This window comes from Poecilia reticulata, chromosome 9 (assembly GCF_904066995.2).
Source record: "Poecilia reticulata chromosome 9, P_reticulata-male-v2, whole genome shotgun sequence".
NCBI lineage: Eukaryota > Metazoa > Chordata > Actinopteri > Cyprinodontiformes > Poeciliidae > Poecilia > Poecilia reticulata.
Genome location: NC_088838.1, coordinates 347,381 through 372,947, shown reverse-complemented (window position 1 = coordinate 372,947; position 25,567 = coordinate 347,381). Strand labels below are relative to the sequence as shown.

The 25,567-nt window shown below is 39.6% G+C and overlaps 1 protein-coding gene and 1 long non-coding RNA gene across 6 annotated transcripts in view; one reads left to right on the top strand and one right to left on the bottom strand.

The window, feature by feature from the left end:
- The window catches only part of abca2 (ATP-binding cassette, sub-family A (ABC1), member 2), a 154,602-nt gene that overhangs the window by 44,568 nt on the left and 84,467 nt on the right, over positions 1-25,567 (top strand). For all 5 annotated transcript variants that reach the window (XM_081611158.1, XM_081611157.1, XM_081611156.1 and 2 more), the window contains exons 6-13: positions 3,140-3,253; positions 3,465-3,623; positions 4,063-4,284; positions 5,016-5,359; positions 11,294-11,453; positions 11,848-11,976; positions 20,317-20,484; positions 21,854-21,950. In XM_081611158.1, the coding sequence (XP_081467284.1) occupies positions 3,140-3,253; positions 3,465-3,623; positions 4,063-4,284; positions 5,016-5,359; positions 11,294-11,453; positions 11,848-11,976; positions 20,317-20,484; positions 21,854-21,950 (1,393 nt within the window). The remainder of the gene's footprint in view (positions 1-3,139; positions 3,254-3,464; positions 3,624-4,062; positions 4,285-5,015; positions 5,360-11,293; positions 11,454-11,847; positions 11,977-20,316; positions 20,485-21,853; positions 21,951-25,567) is intronic.
- On the bottom strand, positions 18,378-20,320 carry LOC103460180 (uncharacterized). The gene is made up of 2 exons (XR_532868.2): positions 19,045-20,320; positions 18,378-18,534 (listed from the first exon to the last, which is right to left on the bottom strand). It is a non-coding gene; the product is annotated as an uncharacterized LOC103460180 (long non-coding RNA).

Here is a 25,567-nt window from a genome sequence, read left to right as displayed (position 1 = left end):
ACTTTGAAATGCCTTGCTCCTGAAATGTGCTATACAAATAAATTTCATTGATTGATAGAAAATATGAGCCATGTTTATTAACATATGTTGAAGAGGGATACTACAAAAAAAATGGGAACTGTTCATTTTAATGAAGATTAGCATCTGTCATTTTCTTTTTAGAATACTTGACTTGTATGACCCAAGAGCAAATTTCCAACCTTCAGCTGCAGGTTCACTTCCTGTTGAGCTCCTTCTGCTGCTCTGTGCCAGTTTTCTAAACTTTTACATTTTAAAAGGCCATCTGTTGAAGGGTTGCACTCTTTAAACCAGAGTTTCTCAACCGTTTTTGGGCCAGCGCCCCCCCAGCCCTTATCCAGATCCCTCACCGCCCCCAATAAAGAATTTGTAGGCTACTTTCCACTGACCATTATTTTATTAATATTACTATCACTATTGTAGATGTTTTGATTTTTATGCTTGTTTCTGTATTTATCATCAAATAATTTCCCAGAGAATAAAAAAGCTATGAGAATAGAAATTATTTTCACAGGCGTCTATGAAAAATGCAATAAACATTCAACTTAAAATTTGTAGGTCTAACAGCAGCCAGAGTGGAAAAATATTGTTGTTCTTTGCCATTTTCTAGTTGTTAAATCTTCCACAAAATGAGCAGATAAAAGATGTTCAACATGCCAGTTTAAACTTTGAACTATTTGCAAAACGACTGAGCTCTGCAACATTAAAACATGGATAGAACAGTAACTACATTAATCATAACTCTTCTTCTCTTCAGTGTTTCTGTCGGAATCTGGTGGTGCAGCTCTGTGCTGCCTTCAGGAGAATGGGACATCAGAGTATCATCCATAAAACTTCACCCACATGGCATTTATTGTGCAAACCAGAGCTTTCAGTGGAAAAACTAAAGTTCCAGGTCCTTTTAATGCCATACAAATATGAGACAGAAACATGGATTATATCTTTATATAGACCTGTCTATTGATTATAGATTAATAGTTTTCTGATTAAGGTCTTAATCAAATCCTAATGAGTCAAATTCAAAGTGTCATGGAGTCATCAGCCTCATGACATTAACACTGACTTGAAAAATAATATTGAATAAATAAATATATCAAATCTAATTAAAAACATAAATAAGTGATCAGTTGTTTAAGATATATTTATTCTCAGTACTAGATGTGGTCTCAACAAACCCATGACATTTCAACAATATTATTTTACCTTTTATCTGGAAATAGTGTCTGTTTATTCTTGCCATACAGTCTCTGTATTAATTATTGCTCTAAAGGTCTTGCCATACCAGTTTATTCCTCTGTATTTACTTCAGTTTCTTAGTTTATTCTTGCATTTTGTTCTTCATTCATTTCATTTTAGTTTCCTTTGATTAGTTTTATCCTCTCTTGGTTTATTGCTGTGTCCACTTTAGTTTCTTTCCTGTTGCTACATTTATTTGATCATTTATTGACGCTCACCACCAGTAATCTTCACTCGTCACCTGCTGTGCCGCCTAATCGTCATGTGTTGATTTTTCACTGTTCAGCGTCGGATTCTATGCTTTTATGCCATAATTCACATCTAGTTTGTCGCTCCGTTTTATGTCCCGCTTCTCCTGTTTCAGAGTTTTGCGCAATGTGAACGTCTTTTTCTTTTTTAACCCCTAAGGTGCAGGGCGGTCGGGAAGCGTATCGATGGGGAAAAGGCAGACTGACATAAACCTTTTAAAACAACGGAAACAATTTCTGCATTTTAATTATTGAAATTTAAAAGTGCTGTGTTGTTCTATCACCCCGTTTCATACCGGACCACTTACAGCTCCGTGTTAACGCTATAAAATGAACGCTCTCTATCGTGGTATCACACATGGAGGGATTTCTTTATTTAAATGGGTTCATTTTTCAGAGGGATACTCAGTGAGGGTATCGTGATTTTAGCTACCAGTAGCAGGAGAACGGAGCTGCGCCAAGAAGCTAACAGAAGCTAACAAACACTGAATAGAAGAAGAGCTGCCATCAATACAGTTGCAGCCAAGCAGCATGATTTAATGTTACACAATATAGTTTTACCAAGTTGCTCAAAGTCTAATCTGGTATTGTTGTGCACTTAAGGTGTAAAGTTTACCTTCAACCAAATGCCCCCCAAAGGAATCCCAGCGCCCCCCTTTTGTAAAAATGTCCGCCAGCGCCCCCTGCCGTCCTCTGAACGCCCCCTAGGGGGCGGTACCGCCCACATTGAGAACCGCTACTTTAAATAGTGAGTGGAACATTTAGTGTCTGTAACGTGTGTGAAGTAGAAATTTTAGAAACAAAGTTAGTCATTTTAATACTGTGAATTTCTCCTTCAGGTGATAAAACTATATTTTAATCCCAATCAGCTGAAATGGTTCAGCATTATGATTAGAGCTGCATAACATGTGGCATTTATTGGAGCCAAAAAGCCTGAAAATGGGAGTGTCAAAATCTGCAATAAAAACTCAAACTCTAATTTGAATACATTTATTCTGTGAGGAAAAAAATTCATGTGAAGAAATAAATGTTTTAGCAAAACAATCAGTGAAAGGCTTTCTGATATCCTTTAAATTAAATGTAACCTAAGAGTGTTCCTAATTTAAATCATACTTATTTTTTAAATTGATCAAAATTTATAGGAACTTCTTGTTTGTAATCCATGACTTTCTATTTCTTTGGGGTTTAAATATGAGGTGACACAGAGAGCCATTTCTCTCAGCCTCATGGCTGGACCAAACACTGGAGAAGCAAAGCTGAGTATGTGGAAGAGCAGCTCAGCACCACTGATGTAGCTGTGTGTTAAACCAGGATGAACCTCCACCTGTTGGAGGATGGATGTGTGATGCTGTTGTCTTGTCTCTCTTCCAAAGCGTCTGAGAACCTTGCAGGGCATGGCGTTAAAAGTTCTATGAAGCACCAGAACATCTTCAGTAGACAGCTGCTGCCAGAAAAAATAAAGGGAATCAAATGTTTTTTATTTTGTGAAGGAATATCCTTATTGAATGCTGATATGCAATTTTTATTGTTCTGATTTGATGGCAGTTACGCCATCCATCCATAATAAAGATGAATAACTGAAGAGTTGCTGCCATCTTCAGTACAAATCATTGTTGCTCTCTGTATGGCCGCTCTAGGTGTACAGACTGATCTTCGATAGTTCCCTCAGAGACAGTGGAGGGCCAACCAGCTGGATTCATGGGCCAAAAATCCTGAGTAAGAAACCTGCAGACAAGCTTCTGCAGATTAAGGTGAGCATCAGATCATCAAGGTCCGGCTCATGGGAGAAGAACAGTCTTAGCTGCTTTGTATCGCTTCACTGAATGGACTTGAGAATAGTTTTTCCTCTGATCATGATGAAGAGTTCTTCATTTTTAATTCTTTCGTATTACATGCCAGAGTGAAATAAACCTCAACAATGCATGCTTTTCATGAGCACCTCTCCATCACCTGGTGCTGCAGGGGAAGCTGCTGGGTGGTGTTCAGAGTATGGATGGAGGTGAAGATCCAGGCAGAGCAGCAAACAGGAAGGCTGTGGTCCAGATCATATCCTGGGCGCTGGGCCTGTCGGCCGCCTCTGGCAGCCGGGCCGAGCAGCTTCAGGGCATCCAGGAGCTGGAGGTATGCTCATCTTTTCTCATGCATTTCCCTCATTCACCTAGAGGTGAGACCAGGTTTTACCAAAATAATTTCTTTACTGCTAAAAATGTAATTATGTGGATAGATGAGTAACAGAACTGGGCTTCTCTGTCACTTTGTTCCCATATTCAATAATATAAAAATAAATCAGATAAGGGGACGATATACCTCATAGAACTTATGTCTAGATATTGACAGGTAAATATGTTAGTTGAACACAAAATTATTTACACGCTGTCAGTTCCAAATATGTAATCTATGGTTTCCACCTTTTCTTAAATAAATTAGCAGCAGCAATCACTTGAGTTGTCATTGACTTTACAGCAATCCCTCATGCAGAGCATGCATGACAGAGCAGATCCACACAGAAATGTGTGATTATTTTCTACATTACCTGCTAGCAGATCAAATGTTTTTCCAGGGAGTTCTCTTGACTGGATCCATGCTGAAGTTCCTGACCTGTGGGGAGCGTGGCGACATTCAGCTCAGGAAGATTCTGCTGGTTCCCGAGAAGCAACAGACTGCACTGCAGGCATATCACAGCCTCATGTGCAGCCGAGAGGAGGGTCAAAGGTCAGAGCGCTTCAGACAGCTGAGCAAGGAGCTTCGAGAGCAGATTAACACTCAAAGTGTTGCTGACCAGGTACTTCCTGTCTGTTAGAACTGGACTGATTTTGAAATTAAATGAATGCTTTTCTATTCTAACAAACTGAACTGAATGAAGATTTAGTCAGTTTAAAGAATCTGACAATTACATGCATGTTTCTGTGAATTAAAATATATTAGCATCTGATGTTACATTACAAGACACCCCAGATAGCAAAATATGAGTGAAAGAGCATTAGGCAGAAACATTTAATCCACGTTGAAGCCGGACATTGAAACGAAATTGAAAGTGGTTGAATCAACATTAGTGTTTCAAGCATTACTGACTCTATAGCAATGTTGATTCAACAATCATCTGAATGTAGAGCTACATGCACATTTTGGTTCACTTTATGTTAAAGTTAAGGAATTAATATGGATAAAAAGCTGTTCTGTTTTCTGTTTGTGTGAAGGGAAAAGCTTTGGAGTTTTCTGACCTCAATAGATGCTCAGTCCACAAATCAATGTTATTGTGTGACACACAGTTTCATTTAAGAAAGTGTCAGGCTTATGGAATGGATGAAGAGATCAGTCTGCAATCCCTGATTGTCCTGATTTTATTGAGTAAAAAAACTATTTAAATGTAACAGAAGAATAATATAGATTTTTGCATCATGTAAAAAGTAACAGAACAAAGCAATTCTCCTCCAAGAAAAAACAACATTTTATTGGCTTTTAAATGTTAATTTAAGTGACCAAAGTGTGACTCTGTATCTTCATGTGGAGCAGGCCGGCCCTGTGGCCCCCCTGTCCCAGTCCCAGCTGGGTGCCCTGCTGAAGGACCTGGCTGATGTGGAGAGGCTCCTGAAGGACGTGGACCTGCTGTCTGGACTGGCTCGCCTCCTGCCCAAAGGAGCATGCGCCGGGCAAAACCCAGTATCCACGATCAACGGAACGTGGCCTCTGAACGCCACCACATGGAGCATCAACACAACAGATGTTCCCAGAGAAGACGGAGAGGAAGGGGTGGAGGGCGGAGGGAAGAAGGAGGGGGAGGAGAATCCTCACTCTCAGTTCTCAGCATTTGTTCAGCTGTGGGCAGGACTGCAGCCCATTCTGTGTGGGAACAACAGGTGGGTGAAATCTCAACGTGAGTCAGTGAAAGCTCCGACTGAGAGCAGGACCAGATAACATTATGTTATACTAATGCAGTTTTATGGTTTTGGAATAATGTCTAAGTTAAGAAATTAAAACTGGGTCAAAAAAGGTAAAAAAAAAAAAAAAAAAAAAAAGAAGAAATAAAAGAAATCAATTACCGGAAAGTCACCAGCTAGTTCAGCAATCTATTATTCGTTAACTGAAGCATAGACTCAGCAAAAGGCCATTTGCTTAAAGAACAGTTCATTCAGACCTGTAAGGAAGCCAAAAGATTTTGTATTTAAAATGAGCAATTACTTTAATATTTTCCACCCAAAACTCTTCAAGTTTCTGTTTTAGCTTCATCTGGTTCAAATTTAATTAAAAACAAAAATCTCCTACTAAGCATCTTTTGCATAATCCCCAGGTCAGAGCTATACTGTGCTGATGAAAGTGTTGAGCTCTTCACACAGTGGTCCCCAAACTACGGCCCGCGGGCCGGATCCGGCCCGCCTCCACATTTGGTCCGGCCCCCTGAACAATACCAGAGAGCATTTAGATTTTTTTTTCATATGTTGTATTTTCCGGTTTAACCACCAGGGGGCTCTTTAGCAGGAAGTGTGTCCTGTAAACTGTGGGTGTTTTGTTTTGCATGGCTGCCATCTGTTGGACTTTTAGGGAACTGCTTGACTTTTTTATGTTATATAATCAGTACGGTTGTTTGCTAGCGGTAGAGCAGATGAACACGTGTTTGTTATGAACGCCGCATTTCAGGTCGAGTTCTTCAAGCAATGCCTGTAAGTAGCAGCTTATGCTTCAAAACGAGCCTTTATGTTAACGTATGAGGAATTCATATGTTAAAATTACTTAAATTACTTTCCCTCAATGTAATATATACTAGTCAGCCCCAGTGACCGTTTCACTAACGGTTTTTGCCCATGTGCTTTCTGGGTAAAAATCAATCGAGTTATGCGCCCCCCCTCAACAATTTCCGCCAGCGCAGGTGATAAACGTGTAACACTTTTTCTGTTACAAACTGACTCCGGCCCCCCACCAGAGAAGGGAAAAGCTATGTGGCCCTAACAGGAAAAGGTTTTGGGACCCCTGTCTTCACATGTTGATGTTAGAAGTGTTTTTAGCTGCAGCCTTTGCTCCAAATGATGAGGCATTCACTAAAGCAGTGTTTTTCAACCACTGTGCCGCGGCACACTAGTGTACCATGAGTGATCGTCAGGTGTGCCATGGAAATGATCAAATTTCATCTACCGTATTTTCCGGACTATAAGCTGCTACTTTTTTCCTACACTTTGAACATGCAGCTTTTCTGTGTATTTTTCTTCAACCACCAGGGGGCTCTTTAGCAGGAAGTGAATCATTCAAAGTCAAAATTGGAAATCAAACAAGAACGCGCTAATTTTCATTTAGAACAAGCACATGCTAGCAGCAGGCACAACCAGGGGTGAAAGTATTTTTAAATTCTTGGAGGTACTATAACAAAAAAAAACAAACAAACAAACAAACAAAAAAAAACAAACAAAAAAAAAAATATATATATATATATAGCTGCTTTGTGTGCTTTGGAGTTTCCGCGCTGATAAATTTTTTTGCAAAGTGATAAAAGCTGGTTAGCTCTTGAATTGCTACAAAATAAAGCTGTATTTCCTTCAGCCCACTGGCTGCAATGTTGACACCTTGAGATGCCATGAGACCTAAATTCTGAACATCATGGCATGGAGAGCATCCCAGTTTTCCATGTCTGGCATATAACCATTCATTTTAGCTTTTAAACTGGTTCTATTGATCCTGTGTCCAGATAGAGGGATAATCAGTAGCCCAGCATCATGACCTGTTTGTTCTGAAGATCCTGCAGCTTCCACTTCTCTTCCTAACATGGCGCCTCCTCACCCTGACTCTCATACTGATAGGAGGAACCACAGAGCTCTGTTAGGTTAAAAGCTCATATTCTGAAGTTGGGATATTTTTCCTCCAACAGTTTCCAGAGGAATCACCTCAAACCAGATGTTGGACTGGATTTTATTTCAATGTCATTTGTGAATGTTAGCTTCTCATTTTCAACAGTGGAGCTATAAAGGTTGAAAAATGTTATTATTTTGGAGAATCATCAACATCAATATTTCCACTAAATAAGAGGCAAAAAATTGTTTGATAGAGGAAAAGCCTCTCAGACTCTGAGCCCAACAGAACCAAACTATTTTTTATATTAGACAATTAATTTAATTTCACATAATTATCGTGGTAGAAGCCATTTGTTTGTGAAATACTTAATGAAACATATTTACCGTGTTTGATGTTTGTTGTAAATGACATATACTCACAAAGAATTAGTCCAAGTTTGTAGTTTATTGAATGTTCAGAAATTACAGCTGCTGTGATGAGCCACAGCAAAGGTAAACAAAGGTAAAATAACCCAAACAGGTGATCAACTATAAACGATTCGCACCTTTTTACTCTCCGTCTCTGTCATTAAGCACACCCGTTGCCATGGCAACCTCCTGCGCTCCACAAACCGACCAGAGATGACGTTAAAAACATAACATTCAGTCTGATACGATATTAGGTTTTCAGGCTTGATATTTATTTTACGATCATTAATAAGCCTCTCATGAACACAGCGGTGGTTGATTAGTTCATTTTAAACTCCTGCTCTGCTGGTTATTTTGGTAATAAAACCAAAACGCACAGAATTGCGCAAAAACTTGTTGAAACAATCACTGAGATTATTATTGTTGTTGGCTCATTAATTTGAACACGTTTTGTCGATTTTTTCCCCCTGTTGTTCTTTAATAAAGTTACAAACGTTTTAATCCAGTCAGAGGAGGACGTGCTGCTCTCAGCCTCCTGGCTGCGTTCAGTTTGTCACTTAATGCTGAGATCGACTCAAAACCTTCTGCGATCAACATGTTGCACCGCTGCTCTAGCAATGCACGAACAGTTCAGAAATGGGAAAAAAGTTATTTATTAACCGATTAAGTCGTGTTTTAGATTGTTCTTGAAAAACTAATCAGTCACGGCTGATTAGTGGGTGAACTCACAGCTGCACAGTGAACCCGTTGATTCTTTACACCAGACAGCCGCTCCCCTCTCTTGCAGGTACTGCGTACCCCCGCTAAATCTTTTAGGGGTACGCAGTACCCTGCCGTACCCCCTTACTTTCACCCCTGGGCATGACAGAGAAATGTTTTCAAACTCATATGATGCAGCTTCTAAGTTGAGGAGTATCGATCTGTCAGTACAGGAGGGAAATAAAGCTGCTGCAGGTAAACTCGGCGTGAACAAAACCGGATTTGGAGACGGAGAACTGCGTCCTTAATATATCCAGCAGTTATTAGGACACAGCCCTCTGCTGCCCTCTGCTGGGTCCTTATGGAAAACCGAGAGCGGCAGAGACACCAGCGGCCTGCAGCCCGGTGCGGCTGATATATGTAAGTTTCCAGGGGGGAGTTAAAAAAATTTGAAGGTGCGCTCATAGTCCGGAAAATACGGTAATTGGTCTTAAAAGATTTTTTTTTAATTATCTGCAAATAATGCCATCTTTGAGTGTCTGCTAGTGACTAGCAGCGTAATTATGTAATTTTTTTTTTCACTAGATGGCAGTAGGTACAGAGCATTTTACATTAAAACAAGAGAATTAGTGATGCATGAATGTAGTAACATTCATTCATAACACCACAGTGTTGTTTCACTGTTCAGGGTTATTTTTGAAGTGGACATGTTAAGTGCAATTTGAAATAAGAAATGTAAAATATGATAAAAATAAATTTTTGTGTTTATTTGATTCCTATTCAAGACACTTTGATAAGAATGACTATATATGTAATATAGGCGGCTACAGAGTATCTTTGTTTACATTTTTGGTTGGTGGTGTGCCTCGAGATTTTTTTAATTAAAACAATGAACCTTGGCTGAAAAAAGGTTGAAAAACACTGCACTAAGGGAGTGCTGTTATTGCATTTTAGGCAATAAAATTTTTTTTAATTTAAAACAGATATGTGTTTATTTGCATCTTCTTATAATTAATCAAACAGTTTCTTATATTTAACAAACACTTAAGCAATCTGTTCCCCAATCTGATGATAATCTTTGGTCTTCACAAAGAATATTTACTATGTGTCGAAAAAGATTCATTTATTTTCAGAGATGAGAACAGTTCATTTGAATTTCCTGAGAAAAACAGTTACCCCTGGAAACCTGGCTAAGCCTGGTGGGGCCTGGAGGCGGTGCGCCAGCAACCCACTGTGTTTATGTGTTAAATATGTTGACAGGAAATGTAAAATTACTGGGTAATTATGTTACTGGAAGACATTGCCAACAATTCCTAAACTCACAACTAGAATCTTAAAAACAACAAATAAAAAAAAAAATACAATTACAATAAAAATCAGTTATTTGCCCTTCTGATAAATCCAAATGAAGTCATCAGCTAGTGGATCTAACACCATGTAATGCTGATCACATTTACAACCAGACCATGACATAAATGAACTAAGCAGCTCCTTAAGCTGCCCTGTCATCATGAACTTGTAGACTCGGAACACAATCTCACTCTGATCAGGCTGGAGTTCTGGAGAAGCTCTGAGAACAAAACAGAAGATGGGATTGTAGCCTGTTGCTACATGCATAGCTCTGTCAAAGTACTCCAAATGGGCTGAAAGCCAGTGGAACATTTCCATGTGTATTTGACCTATTGCTACTATTTTGTATCATGACCAGTGGTGGAGAAAGTACTCAAAAAATGTACTTAAGTAAAAGTACAAATACACAGACAAAAATGTACTCAAGTAAAAGTCAAAGTACCACATTTACATTTTACTTAAGTAAAAGTAAAAAAGTACAGGTTTTTAAAAATACTTAAGTATTAAAAGTAAAAGTACTTGCTGAATGCATTACCTAATCGCTAATATCATTAAGTGGACCGATCATATGATGCTCCTGCTGCAACGTCTGCCACCATGACAGGTGACGAAAACAAAGAGCAATGAGCATGCTCTGTGTTCTTATGTTCTTGTTTTATTTATTCACCAATTAAATATAAAGATATTTTAATGAAATAAAATAGCTACTGCAGTGTATGCAGAGCATTACAAGAACAAAGAACGGCTCTCACTGAGGCTTCAGTACTATAGGACTTAGTCAAGATCCGTCCAGAAGAATCGGATCGTCCATGAATGTCATATTACAATATTGCACTTTGGTCACAGCGTTGTCCCATATATGCGACATGTCAGTCATCGCAGATGCAACATGTGTCTCTGTACAGCTAGCTTAGCTAGCATCACGTCCACAGATCTTACCTTTCTTTAAGCTTTCCTTCCAAGTGACGCTAAAAGTTGGACAAAGTCCCACCGTCTGTGAAAGCGAAGCCCTGCTGATTTTACATGTCGCCATATCTTATGATTTATGCAGCGCTTCAGTACTATTATATTACTGACTCTCAGAGGAAACCACTGCGCATGTCTGGAGCTCCGCGTGCGAGTAAAGGTGGAGCCGATGGGTGACAACAGACACTAAGTCACGTTATTGCTCGGATTTTACGGCGCCACCTTAAGACCCTGAACTTCACATTTTAACGGGAAAAAAGAGCAACGAGACTTGGATGTAACGAGATACTTTTGTAGAAATGTAGTGGAGTAAAAGTAGAAAGTATCCATTATTAAATCTACTTAAGTAAAGTACAGATACACGAAAACTGTACTTAAGTACAGTAACGAAGTACTTGTACTTCGTTACTTCCCACCACTGGACTGTAGAGGAGAAACTAGCAACACGGTCTTGGAATAAACAGCAGACTCATGTATAAGGTAGGAAACTGAATAGTAGCCGTAGTAACAGCTGCTTTTAATGTAAATGACAGAAAAGTGATTTTCTGTGATTCAGTAGAAAACTTTGATTATGACTTACTTTTATTTCAGAATCATTGAGCCAGAGGCGCTGAAGCAGGGGAATATGAGCTCTCTGGGATTCACCAGCAAAGAACAAAGGAACCTGGGCCTGCTCGTTCACCTGATGACTACAAATCCCAAGATCCTCTACTCCCCCATTGGCTCTCAGGTGGACAAAGTGATTCAGAAGGTAAGTAGGCAGCTTTGAAAGCATGTTATATAGAATCGCTCACAGCATGTCCCTCTGTTCAGAGCTCTCTGATCTGTGGAACTGAATACCAAACATGTCAGATGGATCTGACATGTTTGGTATTCAGTTCCACAGATCAGAGAGCTCTGAACCAATCAGAGAGCTCTAAACAGAGGATTCAAATAATCTTGCATCTGCATCTTGATATAACCAAGATTCAGTAAAAAACTTTCTAGGCAGTTTAATTCTTTTAACTCTGGTTTGGTTGAGAACTGACTCCTTAGGCCTCTGACCAAGCAGCCTGGAGAACTCAGCGACGTTTGTAGATGAGAGTTTTAGAAAGGACATAGTGTAAAAGTCAATATAGTTGACTTTGTTCTCTTTTCAATCCTAGGCGAATGAGACATTTGCATTTGTTGGGAATGTGACTCACTACACCCGGGTGTGGCTGAGCATCTCTGCCCAGCTCAGGACTTTTCTGGAGGAGGGCCGCCTGCAGAGCCATCTGCTGTGGCTCCAGCAGGTACACAGTGCTGCCAACATGTACAGAAATGTTTTCACCTCTTGAACATTCTCATTTTCTTACTGTGTTACAACCTCAGACTCTAAAGTATTTTAGTGGGATTGCTTTGCTTTGGACACACCAACACAAAGTAGCACACTGGTATGGAGCTAAAATGATCTCATAATTCACAAATGTAAATGTAACACTGACGATGCGATTACAGTACTAGACTCAGAACAGGACCAGTGCTGGGTTTGGCTACGGGAGCAGGGAGAACTGCAAGTGTATCAATGACCACAGACCAGAAAATAAGTTTAACCTGCCGGCTTATTATTTTAGTAGAAAAAGAAAATAAACAACAATTATACAAACAGTTTACATACAATGACACAATTCCAATACAAAATAGTTCCCCTATTTCTTCAGAATGATTTATTTAATCCCTTTTTTTGAAATTAAAACCTATTATTAGGTATTAAAGGATACTATTTATTTAAACCTAGTTATAGTTCTATTTAAGTTCAAGTTGATACTGTTAATCTATTTAATTCAGTTTGTTTTAATTTTTTTAATCTATTTTAGTTTAGTGTTCTTTTAAGAAGTTAAAGTTTTTAATTTCCTGTTTTAACCATTTCTTATTTCTAATTTAAACCCAACAAACAATTTTACATTCCACACAACAGACATTGAATGTGGTTCAAAGGGAAAAAAACCAATAAAACACAACAGACACAATCCAGCAAAAGACCGAATAACTTGTGCTTCAAATCGATGTGTTTTCTCTCTGATGATCCTGACGGGTTAATCCCGTTTCTCTGAATCCACCGCTGGTTCAGCAGGAAACATGGGCAGGTCATACCAGTTTGGATGATTTGCAGTGTCCAGCAGAGGGCGTAGCTCCTGATGGTTACAGGGCTCCTGGGTTACCACCCCCATCTTGTTTCTCACTAGCGGAAACCAACTCAGCAATCGACTCGGAATTTCCCGGTCCAATGGGGTATTTGCCATGAGAGGTGGTGACGTATTTCCGTTTGAATTTATGCCACATAGATTGGTTCCGGGTCCTGCTTGCTCCTATTGTTTTTACCCAAAGCTGCAAGATCTGTACCATGAAAAAGACGCAAAACTTAAAATATCTGCGAGCTACTGGTACAACTATTGAGTTTTGTTGTGTGCCGTTGTGTCCAGTAATTAGCCGGTACCATCCAGTGCTTAGTTTTTTCCCCCATTTTCCTGCTGATATCAAGGCAACAGCGGACTGTAGCCAAGACTTAGCCACTACAGCTAACACCCGGTTTGTAGCTGCCTGCTATTTCAAAGCTTGAGGATATTGAAGATGCAGCGTCAGAAATGGGAAGACGGAGGTTAAAAGGGAATCTGTACGTGGTTCATTCAATGGAATCATTTGTTGGAGGAAAATAATGCCGGAGGAAATCCACTGCAACGGGAACAGGCTGAGAACAGAGGCAGCGATTCGGCTCAAGGTGAGTCAATACGTGTGTTGATGTTTGCGTTTGTGTTATACGGAGTATGAAATTATTTTTAGGCAACTCCTTAGCTTTTTTTATGTGACAATTATATAAAATACATTTATCATGCAGTTGAAGCGACGAGCCCCTCCGATACCGAGCAGGTAATTTAAGAACAGCCGAGGGCAGCAACGCTTCAGCCCGATCCAAACCACACAGGTAGTCAGTCAGATTAAGGTCCAAAACCTTCACTTTACAGCCGTTAAAGTGTCACCGACCCACATAAAAAACCCACAGAACAAATGGTACAAATCACGTATTTTCCGAATCCCAAAAATATGACATCTACCTTTGCTGTTTCATAATTATAATCCACGTTAGAGTGAATTTTTTCTCTTGGCTGCTATAATCTGTTCTTGCATTACACAATGTAATTTCTCTTTTTTTCCCTCTGAGATTCTGCTTAGAAAATGAGGTTATGAAGTTACATTCTCCTGCTGCTTTTTGTTTTTAAAATGGTAAATTTAGGTTTGCCTCGACTTTTATAAACTAATGCCTCTTATATGCATCATTTTTTGTATTACTGTTGTTGCAGATATTAGGCGAACATTGTGCTTTGCCTGCTAGTAGTTTAAATTAATTTCAGCTGCACACTTTCAAGAGTATTCAGATTTTAACATGCATTTTCTAAGTAGTAAGTATTTTAGTTCACTTACTCAGTTACTTAGTGATGTTAAAACTGTTAAAACTCTGAAACATTTATTTTCTTTACAGTGTCTTTGTGATACCAGAACTGTTTCATTTAAACATTTAATTTCCTGTGATATTGTCCATTTATTTTCAAGCAAAACTCTCAAAAAGAGGTTAGGGTTTATTAGTTTTGATTACGTTGTGCAGCTAAATATGGACACTTATTAGTTTTTTTTTATTTTTCAGGCTTGCATCGTAACGCCTCGTGATGTTTCTGAGCCATGATCGCTGTGCTGATTACCTTTCCAATGGATCCAAGCACCTGGACCAGCTGACGGTACGCGTCCATCAGTCCACGGTTTGCCGGATCATCACAACATGGACTAACTTTTTATTTACTTGTTTAAACTATGATCTGGAAACCGGAGCACCAGATATGCAAAAATCTACCTGCAGACTTTGTTTGCTACCCTGACATGCAGTCATCCTGGACGGGGCTGAGCCGGACTTCCTCTCCTCCAGAGTGACGAGTTTTCATCACCAGTAAAGGCAAAACAAGTCTGATGTCTGATTAGCTGCTAGGAAGTATATTATATATTCACTGTTCATTTTGCTATCCTGTTTGTACCTTCAATAAAATTTAATCTCATTTGTAATTCTCTACATTTCACAAACTTTTTCCCCTTTTCTCTGTGTTTACGTTATATCAAGTATTTGCATGTAGATGAGGAATTCAAGTGAGATGTTAAAATGCAACCAGCAAAGAAATGTAATAAGTAGTTAGTCATATAATTTAATATGCTGAATAAGGCTGGATGATACAAGATTTTTTTCATACCAGATTTGATTTTAATCGATTCCTCTCGTCCTCAATTTCTATAATAAAATCACAGAAAATACTTTCAAAAAATGCCTTTATTTCAATCATCTGTTCTGTGAGTTGGAGCATTACAGTCAGGAGGATACAAGAAATTTTAATTGCAAGAATGCAGTCATCGTTACAGCAGAATAAAGATGCAATTTTATAACAATGTCTTAAAATTACAAGAAGTCGTTTTAATGAGAAATAAAGATTCAGATTGATCTGATGTAACCAGCTCAGTCCATGTGGTTCTGACATTTGTCAGTAATCAAGAGGATGTACATTTCCACCTCAACTGACCAGGTAAGCATTAAGGTAAAAATAAAAAAATACTGTATAAACAAATACTGTATACAAAACGGAAAAAGAGCAACTGATAGAAATACTTTATATAAAGAAAAGCAAAAACGTTAATAGCAGGAGAAAAGTTGTTGGCAACATTAGCTCAGCCAATCTCTCCCTCCAGGAAGCCATCAAACAGAACTCCTGTCCAACTCCAACTATAATAAAGATTAAAAAAAGAAAGAAAACGGAAAGTTAAAATAATAATCACAAATTAATAATTCAGATCTAATGCGTTCTGGAATCTATTGACATTTTACAAATTTCACAAATCAATTAGAAGGTTTCACAAATGTTTTATTTATTCTGCTGTTAGTACAGAATAATCTAGTTAGGTTTGAAATGTCTAGGTGTTGTTTTTAAAGTACAACACATTAAAAAAGCTCAAGATAGTGAAAAATTAAGTGTAATCGCCCTTTAGCTATTTTCCGAATTAGATGCTACATTCGGAAGCTAACTTCAGCTTCGACTGATAGCTTGGGCACAATATAGACAGATCTATATATGTTTACATCTTTATCTATCTATACAGCATAGATATGTAGATTGCACAATGCACAGATAATCAAAACACTTAACGTTTACATAGCACCTTTGTAAGCTTGTCCCTGTTAGCTACGTCAGACATATGAGGCATTATGATGAATACAAACGATTTATTAACTTACCTTCAGTTATTGTGAAGTTTTGACACATCCAGCTTAAATCCTTTATTGTTGTTGGAGCGTTTCAGGACGTCTGAATAATTCTACAATAGTCCTGCAGCGACTGAGGAGCCACTGTTAACATACTGTTGCCTGTGAACCGGAAGCATTCTATGTGGCATAAAAATGCGGAAGTGCTAAAACGGAAGTCCGTGGCATATACCCCATTTCCAGCAGAACGTCAAAAAGGCCAAGTCCAGTTCTGTAACATCCCGAACGCAGTTAGGTTGAAAAATGCAGAACGCTCCTTCTCCAAAAATGAAAAAAAAATGTTTTAATCGTCGATTTCTCTTATCTTTTTCTCGTTCACAGCACAACTCTCTTAGCTTCTTTGTTCTTTGCTTCTTCTCGCTTTCTGCTTCTTCTTCTGGCGCCAGAGAACATAGCAATCCGGTTGGCTGGAGCTAGTCACATGGGCTACACATCCATGTGACCCTTCAGAATAAGAGATTTATCTCACACTTAACCGTTTTAGCTGCTGACAAAATAAAGCTGTTTTATGCGGATTTTTAACCAAATAAAATATCATAACATGAAATACAACACTTATGTCTGTAATTATTACTTTTTATATTTTTAACTGTTTTAAGACATATTTGTTCTCTATTTATTCTCCTATTTATTTATCTATTTTATAGCTATTTTTATGAAAAGGCTTACATTTAGTGAGGATTATGTTAACCTGGGTTACACCAATGATTCACAAATGCACAGGACAAGATTCACACTTACAAGTTCCTTCTTATGGAGCTCGTAAGTGTGAAGGCCGACAGGTGCAAATGCGCAGCAACAGAGAAAACGTGCAAACAAAAAAAGCCACGCGCACAAATGAAATGCAGCAAACATAAAAATAGACGCAAACAAAAAAAGAGACGCAAAAAAAAGCAAATAAAATGCAGCAAACAAAAAAAAGACAAACAAATGAAATGCAGCAAGGCTTAGCTTTAATCAGTCAAACCCATTTGCTCTGGAATAAATTAAATACTTTGGTGTACCAAAAATATTTACAGCTATTACCAGACTTAATATCTGTGTTCCACCTCCACTCATAGGGGAAAACTATTGGGAGTTTTTTTTATAACGATTTGCCGGGAGACATGCTTCTCTCTCGGTGTACCGAACCTGGAGCGCCCGGCCAGCTGCCAGCTGCTGTTAATGCAGCGGGAGCAGACAGGTCTGAAAACATAGGAACAATATTGGAATTAAGTGATTTATTGATGAACCAAGCAGATATTTCAGATCTATACATCTACATTCTCGCCTAAAAACTTTATAAAAAATCATTTTGTGTAATTTTAAGTGCAACACAAGTCATTGTCTTCCAGTCAGTCTCTCTTCTGAAATAAAATCACTTAAACATTCATTACTTCTGAGGCTCATTGATTCTCAGGCACTACCTACATCTGCTAAGTCAGGAGAATGACTTCCTGTTTTTAATATGCCAAGTTTCTGATATGGTGTCTGGTTCCGTAGCTTTTTTTTAACTCCTCTTCTAGCACTGGGCTCCTAAATTTCAGACCTCGGGGCCTGGCATCCTGCGACTTGTAGATGTGTCCCTGCTCCAACACACCTGACTCTAAAGCTGAATCACTTCCTCAGTGCAGCCGGGTACTCCATGGTAACAGCCTCATTACTTGACTCTGGTGTGTTGAAGCAGAGACGCATCTAAAAGCTGCAGGACACCAGCCGTCCAGGCGTGGATTTCAGGATCATTGTTTCGTAGTTTACTTTTGTGAAATCATCAGCTGCAACAAGCTTGAATTGCATAAAGCTCATCTCTGTCCTGCTCAGTCACTGGTATAGTTTGGATAGAGCCTGATAAAGAAGGCTGGTTCTGTTCTGGGATGACTGTAGAGCCTCTGGAGACAATGTTGCGAAGGATTCTTCATAAAATCCAGAGTAACAGACGACCCTGAGCATCCTCTTCATGAGACTGTCTGAGAAAACAGAGTGTCTTCAGTCAGAGGCTTCTTCAGATTCGCTGTAACACAGACTGCACCAGAGATCTTTCCTGCCAACAGTCATCACCATCTACAATAACTCTTCGAAGAATCTGAATTAATGAACCACAACATAATTTACCTTGGTGAAAAAGTATTTTTGAAATTTAAAGTATTACAGCAACCTTTTTTCAGTACTTTCTTCTAAATATTAAAAGTGATCACCGGCTTTGTGATCCCAGTCTAAGATGCCTGCATAGCGTATTGCTAAATTATCCAGGTTTAGTAAAAATGTACAATTATCGTTACCTTAAAAAGCATGAAAGTTGGTACAGTAGTAAAAACAGGCACTTTGTCTGATTGAACTGGTTGATGTAGCCATTTGTTTAAAACACAGGAATTACATTTAAAGCAGTACTTCAGTTCTTTATTAAAATGTTCAAAACAAACATGTTCAGCATCCCAAAAGGTCTGGGAATCCTTTAAAATAGACATGGATGGTCCATGGAGGACGGAGTCCTGGTGGATCAGGTTCTTTCACAGGATGTAGGATTTCATGCCTCAGATTCCTGAAGGACACAAAGAAATAAATATTTTAATCACTTGCTGTTAGTTGATTTTTTAAATTATATTCAGGGATGTACACACCTATGAACTACTAATCAAAACTTTTTATATTATATTTCTAAGTGAGGCAAAGGACGGAGAGAGTGCAGGGTATTGATAGATAACATGTTCAGCCTGGTATGATAAATAAAATATAAACAGCACTTTGTGTTTTTGAAAAGCATGACCTAAGTGATATGCTATGATAATTTATCATTTAAGGACCAGGGCTCTATAAGGATTTATAATATACTAAGCCTGTTATTATCTGGAATAAATGATGCTATTAGCATGAAGAAGTGCTAGCATAGCTCGGTAGCATAGCTTACTCACAGAGCTCTGCTGATGCGCTAATATAGGAGTTAGGTGTGCTGAAGATCGCTAGCTGTGATGATAGTTGCACAATTAAATCGATTGACATTAATAACAATAACATGGAGATAAATAGCTAATATATTAGATATTTCACTTACCGCTGCCAGAAGCCAGGCCGAGGACTAAACTCTGGGATTCGTCGAAGCTACAGTGCTGTTGGAATGGGTTAATGTGATTGACTGAAAAATAGGATACCCCAATGTGGGGCTCTATTCATATGATTGGCTGAAACAATGAAGCTGTCTGATTGGTTGCCGATCACCCAATCAGGTAGAACATTTATATAAAAAAAAGAGACTGAATTGTGAGACGGGAGTCTCAAAATTCACACACAAATGCAGCGCAACTCACAGGCCAGAAGGAGCTCGTAAGTGTGGATCTTCTCCTGTGCATTTGTGAATTATGAGACCGTTTTAGCTCCATACACTGGTAAGTTTAAGAAAAAGATACATGGTTGTCAATATTTTTATTCAAATAAAATTCTGAAAATTGTGCCATCCATCCATAGTTGGTTCCATTTAGTGTAATTGCAATTAAAATCCAGTAGCAGGGTAGCAGGAGTCTCCATGGTTTATGATGTTTGCAGATGATCTGCAGATGATCCTGCACATGTACAGGAATGAAAAATAGCTGCAGCTAGACAGAATGCCTGAGTGTAAATGAGAGGGGCACAAGTGGAACAGGGACGTTACAGCAAATAGAAGTTACTAGAGACTTTAAGATTTGAGGGTGATTGGTCCAGAACAAAGGAGAATGTGGAAAAGAGGCGAAGAAGCATATGCAAGCAGGTCTGATTGGGTGAAGAAAAGAGTCAGGTGTGATAAAAGTGTAACAGCAAGAATGAAAGGAAAGATGCACAGTGGTGAGAGCAGCTATGTATTCTTCTGAGACATTACCAATGAGGCAGAACTGGCGGCTGCAAAGCTCAAGGTGTTCAGGTTCTGTTTGGGAGCGACAAGGATGATGGGATCAGGAATGAGGACATCAGAGATAAAGTCAGAAAGGCCTAACTGACGAAGTGTAGACATGTTCAGAGAGACAATGATGATATTGATTAAAGGATGTTGAGGTTTGAGTCACAGGGCAGAAAGCCAGATGTGGTGACAGAGATGAAGGGTGGAGGACACAGAGGACAGGAGCTCTGGCTTTTCCTGAGGGGACAAGCTGAAAAAGGACACCAGCTGTTTGAGCCTACTTCTCTATTCTGCCCTTTTTTGTGTTGGTCTGCTAATCAAAACTGAATTCCACTGATGTTTCTGATTGAATCATGACAAAATATGAAAAGTGTAGAGACTGTGAATACTTGTGTATTGCACTGTATTTGGATCCGGCTGTGATTGGGTCATTTCATCCCTCCTGTCTTTGTCCAGCTGTCCTCAGAGCTGCAGCAGCAGCCGGAGCTGCTGAACGGCACCAACAACGAGCTGATGCAGGCGCTGATGATGGGAAACTACACGCTACCCAACACCTCCACCCTGCTGGAGCAGCTAGACACAATCGACAACGCTGCCTGCAGCTGGATACGCTTCATGTCAAAGGTCAGCACTCCAGGGATCAGTTGGTGTGGATGTTGACTATTATTGTAAGTTTAAACCTAAAAGCTATGACATGCTGAAATTTGAGTAGCATCTGAATAGCATTTCGGTTATTTAATTTGCTTTTGACTGAATATTTTGTGAGTTGATGAATTTTTTTTACGCAGGAGTTTCCTCTGACACGCTGACATTTGGATCACTGAACTGCTGCTTTCCAAGGCTGAAAATGATAAATGTCTGTATTTGACTAAAGACTAGGTTGAACTCTGCTCATAGAAAACAGTTGACAAAATTCAACTCCAAAAGTATTTATATAGTGCCAATTCACAACACATCATCTTAAGCCACTTTACAATTGTGGCTTAAGATTAAATCCAGTCTTAGTTATTAAACATGACTCAACTCCAGTTTATTGACATTGATTAAAATTGTTTTTCTATCTTAGGACACCCAGCAGATTGCATCAAGTCATTTATTCAGTGGAGAGGAAAATCTCTTCTATGACAGAAAGAAACTTTCAGCAGAACCTGGGACCAGAAACTGGCTTAGCATGAGCCAGGTTCTGTTAAAGATTGAAATAACAGCAAAGAGGAGAAGGAGAAAGTAGCAGAGCAAGAAGTGGTCAGTTATGCCTATGGAGTCATAACTACAAAGATATCTCAGGATAACTTAGCTAAACGGCTCTAGGCTTGATCAAAAATGTAGTTTTAAGCCTAGGTTTAAAAGTATTCAGTCCTCACAGACTATGGGCAAATGGATGTTTGTCCATAGTCAAATGACTTGACACAAGATCAGTATCAATATCCAATATGACTTATATTAACTGTGGCATAGTTTGTAACAGTTTAAATGTCCCTGCAAGGTACAGTACATCTGCAGCAACACAGTTTCAACAGTGTCGACACAGTTTGGGAAATGTACCACACACCCAATGAGGCCTTATCTGCCCATCACTAATCGTAAGCTATGCTCCACCATTAGCATCCACCCTTACTTCAGCAAACACTGAGCACTACTTTTTTATGGCGATTGGCAAAACATTGAGCACGCTCTCTGTCGCAATAACGACATGTCCTACATGTGCATCAGTACTGCACATATGGGACTCTTTCAGGTCGTTTACTGTTTACACTGTAGGCCAATTGAATGCCATCCAGATCAAGTGATTTCTTTTTCAGAGGTTCTGGACCAAAAGCAACAACTTCAGTCTTGTCAGAATTTAACAGCAGAGCATTTAGTCTCACCCAGGTTTAAAACTGACGACACAACAAGATCAGTATCAATAACCAATATGACTTATATTAACTGAGGCATAGTTTGTAACAGTTTAATTGCATTTGCTGTGGACGAATATTTTTCCCCATGTTTCCAGGTCAGTGTGGACGTGTTCAAAGGCTTCCCTGATGAGGACAGCATAGTCAACTACACCCTGAACCAGGCCTACCAGGACAATGTTTCTGTGTTTGCCAGTGAGTCGCTCCTTTCTACCTGCATTGTCTTACTAAAATACACTGCTCAAAAAAAATAAAGGGAACACTTAAACAACACAATATAACTCCAAGTAAATCAAACTTCTGTGAAATCAAACTGTCCACTTAGGAAGCAACACTGATTGACAATCAGTTTCTCCTGCTGTTGTGCAAATGGAATAGACAACAGATGGACATTATTGGCAATTAGAAAGACACACTCAATAAAGGAGTGGTTCTGCAGGTGAGGACCACAGACCACTTCTCAGTGTCTATGCTGTCTGGCTGATGTTTTGGTCAGTTTTGAATGTTGGTGGTGCTTTCACACTCGTGGTAGCATGAGACGGACTCTACAACCCACACAAGTGGCTCAGGTAGTGCAGCTCATCCAGGATGGCACATCAATGCGAGCTGTGGCAAGAAGGTTTGCTGTGTCTGTCAGCGTAGTGTCCAGAGGCTGGAGGCGCTACCAGGAGACAGCCCAGTACACCAGGAGACGTGGAGGAGGCCGCAGGAGGGCAACAACCCAGCAGCAGGACCGCTACCTCCGCCTTTGTGCAAGAAGGAACAGGAGGAGCACTGCCAGAGCCCTGCAAAATGACCTCCAGCAGGCCACAAATGTGCATGTGTCTGCACAAACGGTTAGAAACCGACTCCATGAGGATGGTATGAGGGCCCGACGTCCACAGATGGGGGTTGTGCTCACAGCCCAACACCGTGCAGGACGCTTGGCATTTGCCAGAGAACACCAGGATTGGCAAATTAAATTCGCCACTGGCGCCTTGTGCTCTTAAAGATGAAAGCAGGTTCACACTGAGCACATGTGACAGACGTGACAGAGTCTGGAGACGCCGTGGAGAGCGGTCTGCTGCCTGCAACATCCTTCAGCATGACCGGTTTGGCAGTGGGTCAGTAATGGTGTGGGATGGCATTTCTTTGGAGGGCCGCACAGCCCTCCATGTGCTCACCAGAGGTAGCCTGACTGCCATTAGGTACCGAGATGAGATCCTCAGACCCCTTGTGAGACCATATGCTGGTGCGGTTGGCCCTGGGTTCCTCCTAATGCAGGACAATGCTAGACCTCATGTGGCTGGAGTGTGTCAGCAGTTCCTGCAAGATGAAGGCATTGAAGCTATGGACTGGCCCGCCCGTTCACCAGACCTGAATCTGATTGAGCACATCTGGGACATCATGTCTCGCTCCATCCACCAACGTCACGTTGCACCACAGACTGTCCAAGCTGATATTCTTCTCCTGGATGTTTCAGTTGCTGCGCTGTGGTGCAACTCAAAGGCTAAAGCATTTCATACCTGGTGGTGATGGTAAAACACCAATAAGTTATTTATTGATCCCCCGCAAAAAGAAAAAAAAAAACGAAGAGGGGACGACAATGTTCTAGTTTGGAGCAGAGGTGGCGCTGGAGTTTTTTCGTTGTCCATCACAGAAAAAAATCATTTTATTTCCAATTTGTAGTCATCAAACGAAACATTTATTATTTCTCTGCTAGAACGTTTTTGAAATCAGGTAACATTTCACGAAATGACATGATTAGAAGACGGCAGAACTCTGATCGTTTCCTGATCCCGCAGCGGGAGAAAAACCAGCAGAAGCGGATCAGCTGCTGGACGCTCCAGAGCCTCTGGTCCGTTAAAGCGACCAGATCAGAGGTGATTCTCTGACAGATATTGTTCTTATAATGATTAATAATGAGCTCCACGATGTTCTCTGTGCGTAAAGTTGAAACTGTCTGAGCACCAAGTGGTCAGCTGATCACATTCTGGACAGAAACCAGTGAACTGCTCTCTGTTCTCATCAAGACGAGGTGAGGAGGGAATCTGACATATTAACTAGGTTAAGTTTTTACTGGTTTTGTTTTTAAAACACCATTAACGTAAGCAGTGTAACTATATATTGTATATTTAGTGTTTGTCATCTCATGTGTGATTAACTGGAGCATTTATTGCCCAGCGCTCTGCGCTTGTTTCTGCCTAACGGATCTGCACTTTAATTTCTTTCCTCCCTCAACAGTCAGCTGTTATTCCTCTACTTAAACTACAATAAGTAGATCACATTCTCTTTAGGTTTTCTCTGTGTGGTCCAAACTCATTAAATGTAAACTCATTAAAACCCTGAACCACCATCAGGTAAATAATTCTGGTCCGACCCGAAATATTGTTACCTGTCAAATGACCTGTCCAATCAGAGCTTCCTAACCAAGGTGTCCATAACTCTTCAACACGCTGTCAGCTCCCGGTCAGAAAGACGCATTTAGTTCAGTGTCCATGAGATGATATTCAGAAAGGATATTTTATTTGATTGATTTTAGTTTCCTCTGTGATGAACTCTTTGCGTAAAGTCCATCATGTCTCCATGTGCTCCAGTCAAAGGTGTTAATTATAACATGTCAAATGACAGAGGGGCTTAAAAATTAACCAAATATTCAGTTTGGTTATTTTTTTAAATTTTATATATATATATATATATATATATATATATATATATATATATATATATATATATATAATATGTGCACACACATTTTAAATTTTGCCCCCCCAGACGTAGTCCTGGCCCCTCTTTGGCACCCCCAACTTTAAAAGTCTAGCTCCGCCACTGCTCAGGAGACCATCCGCCACCTCATCAGGAGCATGCCCAGGAGTTGTAGGGAGGTCATACAGGCACGTGGAGGCCACACACAATACTGAGCCTCATTTTGACTTGTTTTAAGGACATTACATTAAAGTTGGATCAGCCTGTAGTGTGTTTTTTCACTTTCATTTTGTGTGTGGCTCCAAATCCAGGCCTCCGTTGGTTAATAAATTTGATTTCCATTGATGATTTTTGTGTGATTTTGTTGTCAGCACATTCAACTTTGTACAGAACAAAGTATTCAATGAGAATATTTCATTCATTCAGATCTAGGATGTGTTATTTGAGTGTTCCCTTTATTTTTTTGAGCAGTGTATTTACACCTTTTGACATTTTGTCACCTCATGACCACAAATCCTTTTTCTCCATCAAAAAACTGAAAAATATTATAATCCATGACAGCCAAGAATTTTAGTCTAAATTGATTCTGTGAACACAAAAAAATGGAGAACATAGTTATTTTTATAAAGCTATGTTTTGTCCATGTATTCGTTGGAGATTGTGAACATTTGGGGTAGGGTTGGGCGATATATCGAGTATACTCGATGTACCGCGATAATTTCAAATGTATGATAGTTAAAATGGCTATATCGCTATATCGCATCTACCAAGTGTAAATTGCTGTTCAAATAATAAACTTTCGCCGTCAAATTCACTGTGAGGATGGTTTATCGGACACCCTATGAATGCATCACTAGTCCCTCCTCCCTCCCAACCTGAAAATTTTCTACCAATCACGCTGCGCGGAGAAAACAAACATGGTTACAGCGAGTTTGAGGCGAGCGTGAATGAGACGGTAACTGAAGAGGAATCAGATGAACTAGTCTAGTTCCGAAGAGAAACAGCGCTGGATCAATAATTTGGGAGTGGTTTGGATTTTATATGAAGGATGTCGAACAAAATGAGGTACCAAGTATAAAACCATTGCCACAAAAGGTTGTATCACAAATCTATTTCGCCCCCTAATT